At 44.5% G+C, this 21,879-nt stretch overlaps 1 protein-coding gene across 6 annotated transcripts in view; it reads left to right on the top strand.

Annotated features, from left to right (window-relative positions):
* LOC135198406 (exocyst complex component 3-like) overlaps positions 1-21,879 on the top strand; it is a 322,829-nt gene that overhangs the window by 68,740 nt on the left and 232,210 nt on the right. For all 6 annotated transcript variants that reach the window (XM_064225949.1, XM_064225970.1, XM_064225981.1 and 3 more), the window contains exon 2: positions 3,236-3,366. In XM_064225949.1, coding sequence (XP_064082019.1) covers positions 3,236-3,366 — 131 coding nt within the window. The remainder of the gene's footprint in view (positions 1-3,235; positions 3,367-21,879) is intronic.

Genomic DNA, 21,879 nt, shown 5'->3' with positions numbered 1-21,879 from the left:
ATTTCGGTAGAGTCAAAGTTGACCGAACGTGGTTTTATTTCTATTTATCGTGATTTATATGCAAATATTTCGAAAATGAGAAAAGCTACAACCTTCAATTATTTATTGTTGTATTCTACATGAAATTGCGCACATTTTCATATATAAAACTTTATGCAACGGCTAATTTAAAATGGTGCAAACATTACGACAATCGGACAAAAAAATTTCTGATTCTTTTTGGAAGAGTTACCGCACGGACGTAAGGAAAATGTTTTTTTTTTCATAAATTTACCATAAATCGAAATATTGTGCTAGAAACTTCCAATTTGTTGCAAAATAAATGTAAATGATTGAATATTACTAGAATGTAAGAGTTTTAGCTTAAAATTCCGTTTTTCGGCCATTTTGGTCGCGTCAAAGTTGACTGAAGGTTGAAATTTTGGTACTTATCGTTATTTATATGAAAATATCTCAAAACTGATAAAAGCTACAACCGTGGATTGTTTGTTGTTGTATTCTAAATGAAATTGCGCACATTTCCATATATAAAACTTTATGCAACGGCCAATTTAAAATGGTGCAAACATTACAACAGTCGGATGAAAAAATGTATGATGTTTTTGGAAGAGTTACCACGCCGACGTAAGGAAAAAGTTTTATTCATAAATTCACCATAATTCGAAATATTGTGCTAGAGACTTCCAATTTGTTGCAAAATAAAGGTAAATGATAGAATATTACTAGACTATAAGAATTTTAGCTTACAATTGCGTTTTTCAACCATTTCTGTGGAGTCAAAGTTGACCAAAGGTTGAAATTTTGGCACATCATTATTTATATAAAAATATTTCAAAACTGATGAAAGCTACAACCATGAGTTGTTTTTAGTTGTATTCTACATGAAATTGCACACATTTTCATATATAATACTCCATGTAACGGCTAATATAAAATGGTGCAAAAATTATGTCAAAGTGACAAAATAATTTCCGAGATGTGTCACTGATGTTTTTTAGTGTGAGAAGAAAGAAATTCGCGCTTGCGCGCCTGTGTAACAATTGTAAACAAAACAACGCCTTGATCTGTGAGCTCCCAGCATCCCCCAAGGCTCGTGATTCAAAAGTTTTTGCCTGGTAGGCCTATAAGTATTTTTCCACGAATTTTTAACAAAACTTTTTATGTCGACGTACCATACATCCAATCGACACCCAACAGACAATTTATGTCGACGTATAATACGTCCAATTGGCGTTTAAGGGTTAATGTCTCCGACGCCAATATTCTTCACAGCCCTTTTTTGGATGAGTCACGATCCCTCACTCATTTCGAAAAGGCCCAGAAGTCTGACTCTTGATCACGCAGCTCCTATACTCCGATCAAGTTGTCAGAGGCAGAAGGGCACTCTTCCTCGCTCTTACGACCAGGGGGAGTAGCCTAGGTGCGCAGAACTCCAGTCAGTTCTAGAGGCTCACTCAGATTCCTCCCACCAATCGGTGAGTCTTCCTATTGTTAAAGGACTGAAGGTTTGTATTCGTATTGGAACAAATAACAATTTGTCGAAAATTGTATTTTTCCTAACTACACAAAGCTGAGGTCCTTTAACAAATATGCCCACCTCATGCCACCCCTCAATCTGAACATGGGCCGAAAGGCAAAGTGGAGTGTTTACATCCGGGCAGGCCAGCCTGCCCCACGGTAGTTACTGCCTAACCACCTTGTTCAAGATTCAACAGCCGTAATTCCAGCTACGCCGCAAGTTAATTCCTATTGTTAAAGGACCTCAGGTTTGTATAGTTAGGAAAAATACAATTTTTGACAAATTGTTATATTTTCATGGTATTTGGAGGGGCAGATTTTGAGTGAAAAATACAATTTTCGACAAATTGTTATATTTTCATGGTATTTGGAGGGGCAGATATTGAGTTTCATCACACATCCAGCTAGGCGCTAGAAAATTATCCTATTGTTAAAACCTCAGGTTTGTAGCTATGAAAAATACAAATTGTCTTAGAAAATTTGTCATTTTGGCAAACTTTTTCGTGAGAATTATTTGTGAGTCTGTGCCCTTTTCTAGACAGGTTTTGCCTGTCGAACCCAGTAGAATGGATTGGTCTTTGAGTCTCCTTAAATCTTTAAAAAATTCAAGTTTATGCAGCCATGGAGAGGAGGATTTTTTACATCCTGGACTCCTTGATCAATTGTACTGTTTACTTCAAGCCCTGTGGGGCATCAAAGGGTATTGCAGCTGAGCCCTTTAGGGTATTCATGCCTTCTTTGTTGGGCATTGTGAAGGTTGATACCTTGAAACTGTGGCTGTGAGCCCAGGTGTCTTCTTTCTTGTGAATGGACCAGAAGTCCTCTCAGCCCTTTCAAGCCCCTGCCCTACCCCCTTCCGAATTGAATAAGCAAGGATAATAAGAGAGGGTTACCCTGTTGGCAGAGGTTAGGGAGATACTTGAGAGGAGTCTGTTAAATGTCTTAGTTGACTGATCCCTGGTCATTTACAGGGAGAAGTCAATTTGAGGGGTTGGAGGCTGATCATTGTTGGCTCTTTGTTGGATGAATTTGTGATACAGACTTGATTCAAGAAGGATAGGTACAACTTATTCTTTGATGGACTCGCCTTCCTCTGAGAAGGCTATGCTCCTGATATCTTACAGGTTCTTTGATTAAGATATTTTCAAGGAGACTGATAGAGCTAAAAAGTGGTTGAAAAGCAAAAATCAGAGATGAAAATTTAACTCAAATGTCATAGTTCAGAAAGATAAATGTATGGAAAAAGTATAGGAAAGAATTTGCCAGGAAAGCATAACCTGTCTACATTAGTATAATATCTGTATTTATTGCAGAGATTGTGTGGAATTTTGGTTTACAGATATTATTACTCTCCTTATTGTTGGTGGGTAATTATGTTTGTAGATGATAAGGTATATTTTGTAAATTTGTATAATTGTTTTTTTTATTAATAGTGTACATTTTATGTTATTTAATAATTTAATAAAAAAATTATATATATATACAATATATATATATATATACTATATATATATATATATATAATATATCTATATATATATATATATGATATCCCTATCTATATATATATATATATATATATATATATATGATATATAACACCTATATATATATATACTGTACATATATACTATATAAATTGGTGGCAGTTGATATATCATATACATACAGTTTTTGATTATGAATACTGTACTGTACTTAATTTCCTATCCTCCAGAAAAGATGGATGTGGGAGAAGCAGAATCGGAGGCAGTTGCCCGTGCAACACTGCTGGTTGCAAATATGCTCCAACGACCTGATCAGTTACAGAAAGTGGATCAGTACAGAAGAAGAGTTCAGCGCAAAAAGGTGAAAGCTAAAGGGGGCTGAAATGCTTTTGACTTTTGTTTGCAAATATCCAGATGCACTAAATATTCTTGATAAATTTTAATAAATAGCAGTCAGCCATATCTTTAAACTGCAATACTATGTTTAAAGCTGTATTTGTTGTTATTTAGAATAAAGAAGAATTAAAAGAGATAGTTAGAAATTTTATCTATTTCAGTTAAATTCTTACATATTGACTCATGAAAGACTGAAAGAAGTGATGTTAATGCATATTGGAGTATATAGTTTGTAGACAATTATCGTATATTAACTGCTAATAACATAAGTTTTCTTCTTTTATGAAAATTTTCCTCATGAAATAATTAACCTGTTTGGATAAAAATATTTACTGAATTTAACACAGGTTTAAGTTTTATGATTTATTGAGGTTATCCTTTGTAGTCTTCATTTGAATAGATCTGGTAAATTTTTACAACAGTTCCATCTCCATTGTTCTAATGTATGTAATTATGTGTTTTAATGTGTTTTGAATGATTATGATATGAGTATATATCATAATCATTTATTTGAGTTATAGTATTGCAGGGACAAAACACTTGAATAAAAAGACACAAGGGAGGAATAAAAACTAGCATTTCAAAGGTGAATCCCATGGCCACCTCTTACAACTACTACTACTACTGCAGGCACATTAAAGTATTTGTATGAGGTGCAGAGCTTTATTTCCTTTGCTTTTTTTAAAATTTATGCTTATGGAAGTAGATAAACTGGTAATTTTTACAGTAGCTCTGCATTGGCCTAATTGTTAACCTCCTGTAACCCCTGTGGCCAGTGCACAAAGCGCAACATTACCACTTGCTAGTACAGGCGGTCCCTGGGTTACGACAGGGTTCCGTTCTTGAGACGCGTCGTAAGCCGGAACATCGTAAAAAATCCTAAGAAAACCTTACTTTTAATGCTTTGGGTGCATTGAAAACTATGTAAACTGCATTCTTATGGCATTTTTCATAAAAAAAACCCTTCAAATATCGATTATTTTGCATTTTTGTGTCATATTTCATCTCCCAGATGAGCGTTGTAGGCGTCGTAACCCAGGAACATGTGTCGTAACCCTGGAAATAATGTCTACTGACAAGCGTCGTAACCTCGGAACGTCGTAAGCTGACACCGTCGTAACCCGGGGACTGCCTGTATATACAAGCTTGCTAAAAATCTTTAAAAGTGCGGATAAGGTGTGAAGCGCCATTCTGCCACCCCCTTATGGTTCACGAATGTTAAGCTACATTACACTAGGCTACGTTGCCTAACTATGGGTTGGTAGGTATGCTATGATTGTTTTACCTCATTTTATTAATTACAGTGGTCCCCCCGTATTCGCGGGGGATGCGTACCAGACCCCCCCACAAATAGTTAGAATCCGCGAATGTTTGGAACCCCCCTCTAAAAATGCTCATAAACTCCTATCCTGAACATGCAAACACCAAAGTATCCCTAAAAAGACCATCCTTCATCAAATATACATAAAATATCCTATTATGGTTCATATTAATCTTTGAAATATTATTAATACTGTTTTAAAGTAAATCTTACATTTTATGGTTATACATAAATACATACTATGTACGTACTGCATGATTTAGTTACGTATATGAAAATAATTCAGTACCCCCATAAGTATTCAGTATGCACGTTTTCTTTCATACTGTTACTATTTGAGACATCCATTTTCTTTTTACAATGGAAACAATTGTATGTGGAATCACAAATACCAAATGTCTACTTAAAGTATTATCCTACATCAAATACTATACCATTGAATTGGTATTATTAATATCATTTTAAAGTCATCTTAAACATTTTACCATTAGAAATATATAAACAGCTAATAGCAGAGAGAGAGAGAGAGAGTAGCGAGAGAGAGAGAGAGAGAGAGAGAGAGAGAGAGAGAGAATAAACTCCTTATGATTTCAATAGATTGAAATGAACGTCTGTAGGCAAATTTTTTCCCCTCCCATAAATACATATATTTCTCCAGAGAAGAGAGAAAGAGAGGACTGTGCAATTATGTTTGTCTGTCTATCAATTCTTTTGCTGAGAGCGAGAGAGATAAAAGAAGGAAGAAATAGAAACACCAAATGTATACCTTATGTAACATCCTGCATCAAATTGACCTTAAATTATTATCATATTACTGTATTAATCTTAGAGATTGTATTAATATAATTTCAAAGTAATCCTAAACATTAGTAGCCTTAAAGGATATGTACTTATAACACTTGCAGCCAAGAGAGACAGAGTTACCACTATGACAAGTATCTTGTGAAGAGAGAGAGAGAGAGAGAGAGAGAGAGAGAGAGAGAGAGAGAGAGAGAGAGAGAGAGAGAGAGAGATTACATAACACCATTAAATTCGTTGACCATTGTATGGCATTGTTACTTTCCCAGCTCCGAGCATCACTGGAGTTGAGGTAGGGAAATTGATACAGGAAAAGACGAAGGGAAGAATTTTCATTTGAAATTAGTTATCGTATTATTACTACTTCTATTATTATTATTATTATTTGAAAATAAAATAAACACGTGCATCTACCTTCCCCCCCCCCCCCCCCCCCCCCCCCCGCCCCCCCCCCCCCCCCCCCCCCCCCCCCCCCCGGTCACTTAACTTGATACGTATATCTGGACAGTTTTTTAGTACCTGGCGAGTTTAAGACTTTGAAAGAATAGACTGGGATTTCCTTCATTCTTCCATAATTTTTTAAATTTATAAACTAAAATCTTACTAATTCACTATGGTATTTTCTTTAATGAATTGATATTATTGCTGTATAAAAGGGATTTTGACGAAGGAAAAATCTATTTCTGGGTGATTGGCTCGTGTCGCCCTATGAAAGGATCCTTAATATCATTCTTTCTAGGTAAAATTAATCTAAAATTACCAGAGAAAAACAAAATTAAGAAAATGTCAGTAAAACTGACTCGCTCACTCTTAAAAAGAAGTGTCGGTATGGTAATAGGGGCGAGTGGGAACACTACCACGAGACATTCACCAATTAGACCTTCCAATCAGAATCCCCACAAGAGAGAGCTGATACCAACGGGCGATGCAGCCGAACTACTACTACTAGAGGACGCCACGGACAGCAGCGCCCCTAGCGGTCATCCTTAATCTAAAAACATCTTGTCCTGCAGGGGGGGGCAAACAATACAGGGTGGGTTTCATAGGGCGACACGAGCGCCAATCACCCAGAAATAGATTTTTCCTTTCGTCAAAATCCCTTTTCTGGGCTCAGCTCGTGTCGGCCTATGAAAGAGTACCAGAGAAACAGACAAGATGGGAAAAAAAAAAAAAAAAAAGGGACAAATGAAAAGCAGTTGTAAAATGAGGAATATAATATAAGTAAATCAATTACAGCATATAAACTAAGTACTTAAGTCTAACTTATTTTAAACAGTAACATAAAAGAAAGTTAGTAATGTAAAGTACTTAAAATTACAGAAATACAGTAAATATAACAATGCAGTGTAATTTGTACAAATTAGATTTACTTAGAAAATTATTTACATAATACAAAAATTACAAACATATGTCCTACCCTAGCATAAAAATAAGGGTAGGTACACTGAAGTACAATAACAGCAGAAGTGTGGATGTCCCTAGCAAAAAAAATAAGGGACAATCCACTGGTATGATTCAGCGGCTAAGGCTAGGATATCCGAGTAGCATGGCGATAGGGTGAGGCATGTTGGCTGAGGTAGGTAGAAAGGAGACCTGGATCTATACTACGACTACTATGCAGTATCAGGAGAAACAATGTTTCCCGCTGCTACTGCTGAAAAATTTAAAGATTCCAAGGACCTTTAGGTAATGACGTTTAAAGACTGTCGGGGATTTCCATCCAGTATACTTTTTAAGATCCTCAAAGTTCATATGTTGAAAGTAATTAATTGAGGTGGCTACTCCCCTGATGTCATGTGCTTTTGGGAATGAATCAGGATTGGCTTGTTTAATAAAGTAAAGGATTTGTTGTCTAATACCTTTTACTGACAAAGTACCACCTTTTTTCTCTCATGAAGAGAGGACCTGAGGATCTTGAGGATGTACGAGATAGAAAGGCTCTTAAAGTTGATACTGGGCAGAGAGAAGGATCTTGGGGAAGTGGGATGACTTTCCAAGGAGCCACCTTGCCAGAGGATCCTCATTTTTAGCTAAAAAGCTACGATCCGGAGCAAGCAGAACTTCTCCTGAGGGGAGGAATTCCACTGACCCGCATCTCTGGATAGAGCCGACAGTTCTGAAATTCTAGCTCCTGAAGCTAGGCTTAATAAGAATAATGTCTTCCTAAGAAGCATTATGAATGTACAAGACGAGTTGTCAGTATCTGAAGCTAGTTTGAGGACATCATTTAAGAACCATGAAACTGCAGTAGGCCTTTGAAAAGGTCTAAGTCTAGCACAGGCTTTAGGAATAGACGTGAAATAAGATTCAGTCAGATCTATCTGAAAACCTAACTGAAAGATCTTCTTCAAAGCCGATTTATGAGTAGTAATAGTGCTAGCTGCTAAACCTTTTTTCAAATAAGGACCTGAAAAAGGATATAGCTAGATTAACTGTCATGGTTGTAGTGTTTGATTCTTTCAGGAAAGATGCTAATTTTTTAACAGCTGAGTCATATTGTCCTAATAGTTGACTCTCTCTTATCTGATTCAGGTAGGAAGAGAATATTTTGTGGATCAATATTAGCATCTTTATTAGCCGCAAACTTCATGAAGTCCATAAAGTTAGGGTCTGAAGAATTCCTGAGGAAGCGAACACAGTCCTCATTTGTACTGATTGTGACAGTTTGGGATTGGGAATCCGTTGAGGTCGGAGACCCAATTCCAGAAGAAGAGGATACCAGTTGCTCTTGGGCCAGTCCGGTGCAATCAGAGCTACTATTCCTTTGAAAGCCCTCAGCTTGCTTAAGACTTTCAAGAGAAGATTCACTGGAGGAAAAACATAAATTTTCCTCCACTGATCCCAATCTAACGACAAGGCGTCCGTGGCATAAGCCAGAGGGTCCAGGTTGGGGGCCACATAGCACGGGAGCTTGTGGTTCGCTTGTGAGGCGAAGAGATCTACTTGGGAGACCTGGACTCTCCGGCTTATCCACTGAATGACCCGTCGTCTAGGGACCATTCTGATTCAGATGCACTGACCGGGACAAATCGTCTGCTTCCATTTCTTACCCCCGCCAGGTGAGTGGCGGACAGATGCCATTTGTGTTTGTTTGCTAGGGCAAAAATGGCTATCATGACATGGTTCACATGCTTGGATTTGGACCCTCCCCTGTTGATGCAATGAACTACCACTGCACTGTCCAAAACTAGCCTTAGATGAGACTTTTTCGGGGGAAGCAGTCTCTTCAAGGTAAGAAATACTGTCATTGCTTCTAGAACGTATATGTGAAGCTGGCGAAATTGAACTGACCAAGTCCCCTGAACCTGTTTGAACTGAGAATATCCCCCCCACCCGGACAGGGAGGCATCCGTGTGAATGGTTAACACTGGAAGGGGATATTGAAGGGTACCTGCTTGGTTAAGTTCTTTACTTTGCACCATGGACGGAGTTGATTGCGAAGGATCTGTGGAATTACTGACAACTTGTCTCGAGATTTGGTGTTTGCTCTCGATCGCCAAACTCGATTTATATCTTTTAGCCTTGCTTTCAGGAGGATATCTGTTACCGAAGCAAACTGAAGGGACCCTAGGATTCTTTCCTGGTTTCTCCTTGATGTTTGCTTGCATTTGAGAAATTGCCTGACCGATTTTGCTATTTCCTTCCGTTTGGCCACTGGAATTGACAGATTGTGGGAAGACAAATCCCATTGGATTCCCAGCCACTGAAAACGAGACTCCGGGGTAAGTCTGGATTTCGTTTTGTTTATCTGGAACCCCAGATGTTCCAGAAAGTGAACTACCTTTTTGGTGGCATTGAGACATTCCTCGACGGTTGGTGCCCAGATCAACCAATCGTCGAGGTAAGCTGCTACCATGATTCCCTGAGTTCTCAATTGTTATACAACCACTTCTGCTATTTTCATGAATACCCTGGGGGCTACATTCAGACCGAAGGGCATCACTTTGAATGAGAATGTCTGATTTCCTAGCCTGAACCCTAGGAATGGGCGGAAGTGTCTGGCTATAGGGATATGATAGTATGCGTCTGTAAGATCGATGGAGCATGTGACGGCTCCACGCGGAAGTAAGGTCCTTACTTGCGAGAGGGTAAGCATCTTGAACTTGTCGCAACGAATGAAAGAGTTTAGCTTTGACAAGTCTAGATTACCCTTCTTTTTTGTTGAGCCTTTCTTTGGCACGCTGAATAAGCGACCTTGAAATTTTAGATGCTTGACTCTCGCAATAGCTCCTTTCTGAAGGAGTTCCTCCGCGTAATCTGTCAATTCCTCTGATGGTATTTGATGGAATGATTTAATTGGAGGAGGGTCTTTGATCCAACTCCAACCCAATCCTTTGGACACTATGCTCTGTGCCCAATTGCTGAACCCCCACCTGTGACGGAAGAGGACAGCCTCCTCCTACCCTGGGAGCCTCATTGTTGATGGGCGGGTTGACCACCACGCCCTCCTCTGAACTGCCTGCTCCTTGTCGCCCGTCCTGCGCCACGCTGGCGAAAGTAGCCTCTCGCCCTACCTCTCGGCTGCTTGTTAAAGGGAGCGTAGCCCTGACCTTCATACGAAGGGTTGAAGGCCGGCGAGAGTGCGTAGGAGGTCGACGGTTGTGATTGAGGAGACAGCAGGAGGATGGGCTGGTTCTGTTTCGAACTACCAGGTTGTCCCTGTTGGGTAACCGGGACGGCCTGGACAAATTGCTGCTGTTGCTGGTGTTTCTGGTAAGGCTGGAACCTTTTACCAGACTTCTTTGGTTTCTTACCAGCAGTGGGGGCGGATTCTTGCTTCCTCTTAGATGAAATTCCCCACCTAGCTCTAAGGCTCTGGTTGAGCCTAGCAGCCTCGTGGTGCACTTCATTTACAGCGGATTCTGGGAAGAGATCCGCTCCCCACCCACATGCTAGAAGCCAGGAGTCTATTAGGCTCGTGCCTAATAGTGCACTCCTGCAGAACGTGCTTTCGGCAATTACCTCCATAGCTTGAAAGAAGTCGAAAAGCATCTGTCTGACCGTCTGTCTGAAGCTGGGATTTGGCCAAGATCTTAAACAGCGGTTCTGTAGCATATGAAAGAGCAGCCATTTCCGTTATTATTAGAGAATTGAGGGACCTGCCAAACCTATTTCGCGCGTCAAACTCCGCCTGAATCAAGGAATCAGGCAGAGTCTTGGAAGCTTCTCTCCGAACTGGTCCATGGTCGCAGTCGGTTTTGAGCTTGCCAAGCGTGAAAGTGGCTGGCAAGTTCTCCCACAATTCTCCAAAAGCTGGGAAGAGCGGAGAAGTAGACTCCGCCTCCCTTAGCTGTGGCATGGGCTCATCCTTGAGGACTGCCTGAAGAGTCCTCTCAACTATTTTCGTGGCGAACGGAAGAGAAGCCTCTTCTTCCGTCGCAAAAATAGTGAAAGGACTCTTATAGGCCTGTAGCTTAGTGTTTGTGCACTCCCATCCTCATCAAGGCAGTGAACCCATTCCCGTTGGGCATGATCCCTACTGTAGAGAACATCTTCCCTAGAGATCTTGTCTTCCCTAGTAAGAGCCGCTACAGTCAGCCTAGCATAACCAATGAAAGGCTGCGCCAGACCCGGAGGATAAAACTCGAAGTCCTCAATCCTTCGAGTTCCACACTCCGGGATAGAGATCATCCCATCCTTAAATGGAGCGTAGGCGGCTACTCTCCAAGGGTTCTCCATAGAGAAAGCTGGCAGAGAGTCGTATGGCGGGAGCTGGAAAATACCAGCGCTTGGCCCTGGGGAGACTGGAAGAGGGACCTGAGAGAGCCCAGCCACTCGGTCCTCATTCTCTCTAACCCTGTTAGAGAGATCCTGGATGGATTGGCCTGATTGAGACAGGGTGCTTGACAGTTGTGCAAACATCTGCTCAAATTTCGTCCCCAGGGCGGAGACTTGCGAACCAACCAACTCACCCACCTGTTGCATCACCACTGCTGAGAAAGTAGTGGGATCAAAGGTGCTGGGTCCCGCTCCCCCCACCGGCGTTGCCGGATGTTGGTAATGCGGTGGAGGCAGGAGAAGGCACTGGCTCGGCGGGAGCGCGAGCCTTCTCCTTAGAAGCCTTGCTTCTAGAGCTCTTCGAGTAAGAAGAGCTCGGCTTGGCCTTCACCGCGTCAGCGTAAGAAGTCGAAGACTTCCTAGCCGAAGAAGACGAAGATGACTTCTTAGAAGTCGTCTTAGATAGAGTCTTCGGTTCTCTCTGTCCCTTCACCTTAGGAGGTACAGAGAGAGCGGGAGGGCGGGTAGGGATCTCAGATCCCACAAAGCCTTGGAAAGAGGCGCTCGAAGAAGGGACAGGAGAAGATCCGGGAACACCCAAGGAAAGACCTTGGGCACCCGACACACCTACCTCAACCAACAAATCCTCTACTCCAACCGCCATCGGCTCGATGTTTAGGTCCAGGGCAGCGACGTCCGGGACCGACTCCTGAGAGGCTACGACCCCGAAAGATTGCTGGAGATCTTGCTGGATGGAGGCTATGAGAGGGGCTGCGGACAAGGGGTCAACATACCCTGTTGACTTGCCCGCCGGGAAGATCTGGACGGCCAGCTTCTTATCAAGGATGTACGGCTGGCCTTTGGCGGCGTTCTTCCCGAAGCCGCCCACCCACGCTTTCAGGGTAGCAAGGGCGACCTCCCTCACACTGGTAGCCTGGAAGAAAGGGCGAGATGAGCTTCTAATGGCGGAACGGGGTTAACAAACTTATGTCTAAGAGTTTGTTAGTAAGTGATAAAGAAGCCTATAATCGACTTACCCCCTCCACCAGCTGACCGACTAGGTCGTAGCAGATGGCGCAGGCTTCCGGGTGCCAGACGATCATATCGTTGAATGACGTGGCACAAGGAGCGTGAGACCTGCACTCATCATGGCCGCAGGGGTCGTACAACGTCGCGTTGCACGCCGGGACCTGACAGTTGGTAGCCTGTAAGTGGAAAAATACATGAGTATCAGGAGAACACTTACAGTCTAACAGTTGCTCCGCTGGTGCCGGAGCGAGAAAGTTAGATTAAACCAGAGCCCCGCCATAATACGTGTGGTAACAAGGTTGGTTGGTTGGTTTGTCCTCGGCTATGCTCCGCTGGCCGGCGGGGACAAAAGATAGAATCCAACCAGGAGTGGTGGTAAAAGGAAACCACAACGAAAAATGGCGGGGATGGTAAGCATATGAATAATAAAATTAAACAAATCATCGTAAAATTAGGGTATATCTTAAAATACAATAATATCAAACCTTCCTCCACCCGTCTACTAGAAGAGTGCCCGGGTAAGAAGCAAGCTCCCTTCCGGTAGCGGGGAGAGATATAAGGATATAGTAGGCAAGCAACCGACCACTAGTAGTGACCACCCCGCCCGCTGGCGGAGCCAGTAATCTATAACCAAAGGTGCCCCGGCTGCGACGGAAGGCTCCGTTCGTTATAGAAAGGGAAGGTGGCTGAGCAACTGGGGAAGGGGGGGGAGGGTCTCGGCGTAACACGGCGGGAGAGAGAGAGGGGGGGGTGGCCTACCCCTCCCCGTCTCAACAACTATCCGCTCGGAGACACGGTACCCTATGAGTGGTCGCCCTATACCCCCCGCTGGGGAGGAACCCTGGCCACCTCAGAGAGGGAGGGAGGAGGGCAACTGAGGTTGTCATGACAACCAAGGGGTCCCCCAGCACCTCCCTATACCTGGTAGGGAGGGAAGGGGAAGGGTAAGGTGCGATGGAACACGTGACCGCAAGTGGCCTAAGCCGCGAGCAACACAACCGTGGGAGGGCCACGTGAACCAGGCTGTACCAAATCATGGAACATGCACCTAGGCTAGCCTAACACCCTAAATAGAATAAAATTACATCGTAAAGATGGAAAAGACACTTTTAGTAGAAGAAAAAGAAGCCCAGGAGGAGGCAAACTGTTCCGAGGAACAGAAGCCTACTCGGAGCCAGCGAAAGCCGATGAAGAGCAAGAGCCGGGATGCTGGGCTGGAACAATAATAATAGCCCTAAATACCAAACTAAGAGAAATGTAAGGGGGCTAAACTAGCTTAAAAAACTCGATGTAAAAACGATGAACGTAAAAGGTAAGCCCATAAGTATAAGAAGTCCCAGTATGGAGGACCGGGAATTCTTAACGAGGCAGCATGGCGCCGCCACGAGACAACCGGGAAACCGTATATGACCTATTAGAAGGAAAATACTGGTTCCCGGAAGACAAAAATATAGTAAAACATTACTTATGAGGCACTTAACTTAGCCGTTGCGATTGCAGAACGTTCCATCTTGAAGAAGATAATAAATCCTCGTAAAATGCACAGCACAGAGAAAAATGCGTCTGGACGCTAGCGCTAAATATTAAGGATGACCGCTAGGGGCGCTGCTGTCCGTGGCGTCCTCTAGTAGTAGTAGTAGAGGCTGCATCGCCCGTTGGTATCAGCTCTCTCTTGTGGGGATTCTGATTGGAAGGTCTAATTGGTGAATGTCTCGTGGTAGTGTTCCCACTCGCCCCTATTACCATACCGACACTTCTTTTTAAGAGTGAGCGAGTCAGTTTTACTGACATTTTCTTAATTTTGTTTTTCTCTGGTAATTTTAGATTAATTTTACCTAGAAAGAATGATATTAAGGATCCTTTCATAGGCCGACACGAGCTGAGCCCAGAAATAAATATTAATTTCTGGGCTCAGCTCGTGTCGGCCTGTGAAATAATCCTTAAGTTCATTATTTCTAGGTAAATAACCTAATAATTACCAGAGAAAAAATAAAATCAAGAAAATGTCAGTAAAACTGACTTGCTCACTCTATAAAAGAAGTGTCGGTATGGTAACAGGGGCGAGTGAGATCACTACCACGAACCATTTGCCATTTAGACATTCCACCTCAAAATCCCACCTGAGAGAGCCGATCCTAAAGGGAGATACGCCCGCTACTACTACTACTACCGACACCAAGCGGAGCGCAGCGCCTCTAGTGGCCATCCTTTGTCATTAGCTCAGCTACAACACCTGTGTTTTTTCTTTCTCGTGTTGTGTTCGCTAATTTTGAGGTTTTTATCCAAGATGGAACGCGCTGCTATCGCCACGGCTAAGTTAAGTGCCCGAAAGGTTAAAATTTTGTATTTTTGTCTTCCAGGGACCAATATTTTCCGTTTTTTAGGTCATATACGGTCTTCCGGTTGACTCGTGGCGGCCACGTGCCTCCTCGTATTTAAGATTTCCCGGTCTCCTATACTGGGACGTCTTATCCTTCATGGGCTCTTATTGCGTTCATCTTATATATTACATCGTATTTTAGAATTTAGGATCCACAGCCCATACCTTTTACCCGTTATTATCTTGGTTTTGGTATTTAGGGCTATACTGTTTTCCCCAGTCCAGCATCCCAGCTTTTGCTCTTCATCGGCTACAGCTGGCTCTGAGTGGTCGTCTGGTCTTCGGATCAGTTCGCCTTCTCCTGGGCTTCTTTCTCTCTTACTCGTGTGTTCCTTCTATTCTTTTACGATGTATTTACTTATTATTTATGTAGTGTTATTTTATACAGTGTTATTTTCATGCTAGGCTAGCTTTAGGCGCCCAGTACCATGCGTTGGTACGGTTGGGTTCACGTGGTCTCTGCCTAGTGGTTGTGTTGCTACCGCACGCTGCTCCACCCTCGATCACGTGCGCCCATGGGCGCCTTACCCTCTCCCTTCCCTCCCTTCCACATGGTAGGGAGGGGTCTGGCTGGACCCTCCTCGGTTGTCATGACAACCATTTAGCCTACTTCCCTCTCTCTCTGTAGGGGCCCGAGGAGGTCCAAGCCAGCTGGGTGCTTGGGTGACCACTCATAGTCGCGGGTACCGGTGTGTCCGATGTGTCGGGGGTGTTGGGGTTGGCCACCCCTCCCCTCCCGCTCGCCGCGACCAACTCCAGTGTTCTCGTTCGCCTCCCTCCCCCCTATTATTCTTTTTACCATAACGGACGGAGCCTCTGCTTATTAGCCAGGGGCCCCTTCGGTTATCCGGTATCACTGGCTCCGCCAGCCGACGGGGTAGGGATCTACTAGTGGTCTCAAAGCTTGCCTGCTATACCTTCTTTCTGCTACCGGAGAGCTTGCTTTCTTACCCGAGCACTCCTCTAGTAGTCGGAAGGAAGGCATGTCTTACTCTATGCTAAGTATGCATGCCCCCTTTTTATATATACATATCTTTCATTATCCGCCTCCGCCGTTCTCCGTCGTGGTTTCTCCCTCACTTGGGCTTCTCACCACTCCTGGTTGGTCTCTTTATCTGTTCCCGGCGTACGCCGCAGATCCCAACCAGACCGCCCTTCTAACCACATGTGTTGCAGTAGAGGACTATTTTATTCTAACTTTCATACTCCGGCATGCAACGGAGTTCACGTTAGGCTGTAAGTGTGTAATCCCGATACTCATGTATCCCTCCACTTACAGGCTACCAACTGTCAGGAACCTGGCTGCAATGCAGTCCTCCACGACCCCTGTGGCCACGAGGAGTGCAGGACCCACGCCCCGTGTGCCACTACCCACAGAGAGTTAATTGTCTGGCACCACGAAGCATGCACTATATGCTATGATCTCGTGAGTCAGCTTCTGGATGGGGTGAGTAGGTTTCTAGACAAGTATGCTTACAATCATTTATCTTTGCTAGTTTTAAATCTTACTTTAAGCTGTAACTCCGCTATTAGAAGCTTCATACGGCGCTCTCTTGCAGGCTGCCACCGTAAAGGAAGTCGCCTTGGCAACCCTGAAGGCTTAGGTGGGCGGCTTCGGAAAGAACGCCGCCAAGGGTCAGCCATACGTGCTGGACAAGAAGCTGGCCGTCCAAATCTTCCCAGGAGGGAAGGCGACGGGATACGTAGACCCTGCCGCGGCAGCCCCACTCATAGCTTCCATCCAGCGAGAGGTGCAGCAAGCGTTCGGGAGTATCTCGACGCAGGAAGTGGTGCCGGACGTCGCAACACTTGACATCAACATTGAGCCAATGGCGGTAGGTGTAGAGGACTTGTTGGTCGAGGTAGGTGCTTCGGGCACCCAAGGGCTACCTTTGGGCGCACCTGGATCTTCTTCTCCTGTTCCTTCTTCTTCTTCTTTCCAAGGCTTCACGGGATCTGAGATCCCGTTCCCTTCGCCTGCTGCTTCTGTGTCCCCGAAAGTGAAGGGACACAGAGAGCAAAAGACCCTCCAGAAGACGTCGACCAAGAAGTCGTCGTCTTCTTCATCACGTAAGTCTTCGGCATCCTATGCCGATGCAGTGAAGGCGAAAGCGGCATCTTCACACTCTAGAGGGTCAAGAAGCAAGGCTTCTAAGGAGAAGGTCCGAGCTCCGGCCGAGCCAGTACCTTCTCCGGCAACCACCGGATCCGCTCCGGTGACTCCTGTCGGGATGGCAGCACCTAGTGCATTCGATCCCGCCACCTTCTCGGCAGGAGTGTTGCAACAGGTAGGAGAGATGGTCGGTTCTCTAGGTACGAGATTTGAGCAAATGTTTGCTCAACTCTCTACCACTATCAACCAGTCCGGCCAATCGATTCAGGACCTGTCTAATCGTGTTAGAGAACACGATGACCGCTTCGCCGGCCTGAATCAGGCTCCGCAGTCTAACTTCCCAGTAGGAGGTACTGGTCTTGTCCAGCTACCACCCTACGAATCCCTGCCGGCCTTTTCTATGAATAATCCTTGGAGGGTGGCAGCCTATGCTCCCTTCAAGGATGGCATGATTTCTATTCCGGAGTGTGGAACGAGAAGGATTGAGGACTTCGAGTTCTACCCTCCCGGATTGACTCAGCCTTTCATAGGTTATGCTAGGCTGACCCAAACGGCACTCAATAGAGAGGACAAGATCTCTAGAGAGACTGTTTTATACAGCAGGGATCATGCTCAGAGGAGTGGGTTCACTGCCTGGAGGATTGGGATTGCTCAAATACCAAACTCCAGGCCTTCAAGAGCCCTTTCACCATTTTTGCCACAGAGGAGGAGGCTTCACTCCCCTTTGCAACGAAGATGGTGGAGACGACTCTACAAGCTGTTCTTAAGGATGAACCCATTCCGCAGCTAAGAGAAGCGGAACCAACATCTCCCCTCTTCCCTGCGTTTGGCGAGCTGTGGGAGAATCTGCCAGCTACCTTCACAGTGGGAAAACTCAAACCGGACTGCGCTATGGATCAGTTCGGTGAGAAGCTCCCTAGACTGCCTGATAGCCTTATTCAGGCAGAGTTCGATGCTCGGACTAGGCTAGGGAGATCCCTTAACTCCCTAATCATTACTGAGATGGCTGCCCTCTCGTACGCCACAGAGCCACTTTTCAAAGTCCCAGCTTCAATTGGTACAGGCAGACACTTTCGACTTTTTCACGGCCAGAAGAAACTGTCGCAAGCACGTGTTGCAAGAAGCCACTATTAGACACGAACCTAATAGGCTTCTTGCTTCCAACATGTGGGGTGCTGACCTCTTCCCGGAGGCTGCTGTGAATGAGGTACACCACGAGGCTTCAAGGCTTAACCAAAGCCTTAGAGCTAGATGGGGTATCTCTTCTAAGAGAAAACAGGAGAATCCATCTTCTTCTGGTAAGAAGTTGAAGAAGACAAAGCGCTATCAGCCGTACCAGAAACACCAGCAGCAGCAGCACTTGGTCCAGGCAGTCCCAGTTACTCAACTGGGTCAGCCTTCGACTTCAAAGCAGTCCCAGCCAATCCTCCTGCTGTCCCCTCAAAACCAGCCCTCAACTTCGTATACCGTCTCGCCGGCTTTCAACTCTATGTATGAAAGCCAAGCTTACCCTACCTTTAACAGGTTTTCAGGGGGAAGCAGGGCGAGAGGTAACTTTCGTCAACGAGGTACTTCAGAGGAGACGCGGAGGTCAACCCGCACAGCAGCAGTGAGGCTCCCCAGGTAGGAGGGAGACTGTTCCTCTTCCGTCACAGGTGGGGGTTCAGCAAATGGGCACAGAGCATTGTGTCCAAAGGATTAGGTTGGAGTTGGATCAAAGATCCCCCACCAAACAAATCATTTTTCCAAGCACCATGAGAGGAGTTGACAGATTATGCAGAGGAGCTCCTTCAGAAAGGAGCTGTGGCGAGAGTCAAGCATCTAAATTTTCAAGGGCGCTTGTTCAGCGTGCCAAAGAAAGGCTCATTAAAAAGAAGGGTAATCTTAGACTTGTCAAAGCTAAACTCTTTCATTCGTTGCGACAAGTTCAAAATGCTGACCATCTTGCAGGTGCGGACCTTACTTCCCCGTGGGGCCGTCACCACCTCTATCGATCTTACAGACGCATACTATCATATCCCCATAGCGAGGCACTTCCGCCCATACCTAGGTTTCAAACTAGGAGACCAGACGATCTCTTTCAAAGTGATGCCCTTCGGTCTGAATGTAGCCCCCAGGGTATTCACGAAAATAGCGGAAGTAGTTGTCCAACAACTCAGAGCACAAGGGATAATGGTAGTAGCGTACCTCGACGACTGGTTGATTTGGGCACCAACCGTCGAGGAATGCCGCAAAGCCACAAAGAAAGTAGTTCAGTTTCTGGAACATCTAGGGTTCCAGATAAACAAAACGAAATCCAGATTCTCTCCGGAGACTCGTTTTCAATGGCTAGGCATCCAATGGGATTTATCCTACCACAATCTGTCAATTCCGGTGGTTAAAAGGAAAGAAATAGCCAAGTCAGTGAGGCAATTTCTCAAAAACAAACAGGCTTCAAGGAGGAACCAGGAAAGGATCCTCGGTTCCCTTCAGTTTGCCTCAGTGACAGACGTCCTCTTAAGAGCAAGACTGAAAGATATAAATCGAGTTTGGCGCTCAAGAGCAAATGTCAAATCTCGAGACAAGTTGTCAGTGATCCCACAAATCCTTCGCAACCAGCTCCATCCATGGACGAAAGCGAAGAATCTTGAACCCCAAGACGGTTTCCCCCTGCAATATCCTCCTCCGGCGTTAACGCTTCACACAGACGCCTCCCTCTCCGGGTGGGGAGGATACTCACAGTTCAAACAAGTTCAGGGGACTTGGTCCAGTTCAGCCAACAGCTCCCAAATAAATGTGCTGGAAGCAATGGCAGTGTTTCTTACCCTGAAGAACCCTCTTCCCCTTCCCCCAAAAGAAGTCTCATCTAAGGCTAGTTTTGGACAGTGCAGTCGTGGTACACTGCATCAACAGGGGAGGATCCAAATCCAAACACGTGAATCATGTCATGATAGCCATTTTCGCTCTAGCAAACAAGCACAAATGGCATCTATCGTCACCTGAGCACTTGGCCGGGGTAAAGGAATGTCAAGCGGACGCATTGTCCCGGTCAGTCCCTCTGGAGTCAGAATGGTCTCTAGACATCAAGTTGTTCCAGTGGATATGCCGGAGAGTGCCAGGTCTCCAAGTAGATCTATTCGCTTCACAAGCGAACCACAAGCTCCCTTGCTATGTGGCCCCCAACCTGGACCCTCTGGCTTATGCCACGGATGCTTTGTCAATAGATTGGAATCATTGGAAAAGGATCTATGTCTTTCCTCCAGTGAATCTTCTTTTGAAAGTCCTGAGCAAGCTGAGGACTTTCAAAGGTCGCGTAGCCCATTGATTGCTCCAGGACTGGCCGAAGAGCAACTGGTACCCCCTGCTTCTGGAGTTGGGTCTCCGACCTCAACGGATTCCCAACCCCAAGCTGTCGCAACCAGTACAAATGAGGACTGTGTTCGCTTCCTCAGGAATTCTCCAGACCCTAACTTTATGGACTTCATGAAGTTTGCGGCTAAAAAAGATGCTAATATTGATCCCCAAAACATCCTTTTTCTAGAATCAGATAAAAGGGAATCAACTATTAGACAATATGACTCTGCTGTCAAAAAGTTGGCATCTTTCCTGAAAGAAACGGACACTACAACCATGACTACACTTAGCCATATCCTTTTTCAGATCTCTCTTTGAAAAAAGGATTAGCAGCTAGCACGATTACCACTAATAAATCAGCTTTGAAGAAAATCTTTCAGTTGGGTTTTCAAATAGACTTAACAGAATCCTACTTTACGTCTATTCCCAAAGCTTTTGCTAGACTTAGACCTTCGGAAAGGCCTACTTCAGTGTCATGGTTCTTAAATGACGTCCTCAAACTAGCCTCAGATACTGACAACTCGTCTTGCACATTCATAATGCTACTTAGAAAGACGTTATTCTTATTAAGTCTGGCCTCAGGGGCCAGAATTCCAGAACTGTCGGCTCTATCCAGGGATTCGGGGCATGTAGAATTTCTCCCCTCAGGAGAAGTCCTGCAGTCCCCGGATCGCAGTTTTTTAGCAAAAAATGAGGATCCTCTTGCAAGGTGGGCTCCTTGGAAAGTCATCCCTCTTCCACAGGATCCCTCCCTTTGCCCAGTGTTGACATTAAGAGCCTTTCTATCTCGAACATCCTCTAGATCCTCAGGCCCCCTCTTTATGAGGGAAAAAGGTGGCACTTTATCGGTTAAAGGAATCAGGCAGCAGATTCTTTACTTTATTAAACAAGCCAACCCTGAAATCATTCCAAAAGCACATGATATCAGGGCAGTAGCTACCTCAATTAATTATTTCCAACACATGAATTTTGAGGATCTTGAGAAATATACTGGATGGAAATCGCCGACAGTCTTCAAACGTCATTACTTGAAGTCCTTGGAATCATTAAAATTTTCAGCAGTAGCAGCGGGAAACATAGTTTCCCCTGATTCTGAACAGTAGCTGTAGTATAAAGATCCAGGTCTCCTTTCTACCTACCTTGTCCAACATGCTTCACCCTACTGCTATGCTCTACATGGCCCTTTAGCCTTAGCCGATAGGCTCTGCTTTGGTGGACTGGCCCCTTCCTTATTTTTTTGCTAGGGGCACCCACAGGTTGTACAATTAAATGTGCTACAGTGCCTCTACCCTTATTTTTATGCTAGGGTAGAGCACAATGGATTTGTATATTTTGTAAATATTCCATTAATTTCAGTGAATCTCTTTGAATGATTGTTTTTTGGTTACCATTATACTAAACTGTGCTTTACATTATTTAATTTAAGCTAGTAGTTTTAAGTAACCTTATACTGTTATCATGTATCCATTTTTTATTCACTTATATTATAGTCTAACTTTGTTTTATTTCTTGTTTTATTTGAACCTTCATTGTCATCTTGTCTGTTTCTCTGGTACTATTTCACAGGCCGACACGAGGTGAGCCCAGAAAAGGGATTTTGACGAAGGAAAAATCTATTTCTGGGTGATTGGCTCGTGTCGCCCTGTGAAACCCACCCTCTTCTTTCATTCCCACCCCGCAGGCCAAGATGGACATCTCTTCAAAGGATGGCCACTAGAGGCGCTGCGCTCCGCTTGGCGTCGGTAGTAGTAGTAGTAGCGGGCGCATCTCCCTTTAGGATCGGCTC

Source organism: Macrobrachium nipponense, chromosome 23, assembly GCF_015104395.2.
Source record: "Macrobrachium nipponense isolate FS-2020 chromosome 23, ASM1510439v2, whole genome shotgun sequence".
Taxonomy (NCBI): domain Eukaryota; kingdom Metazoa; phylum Arthropoda; class Malacostraca; order Decapoda; family Palaemonidae; genus Macrobrachium; species Macrobrachium nipponense.
The sequence above is the reverse complement of the archived record's forward strand: the minus strand, read 5'-3'. Positions and strand labels throughout refer to the sequence as shown.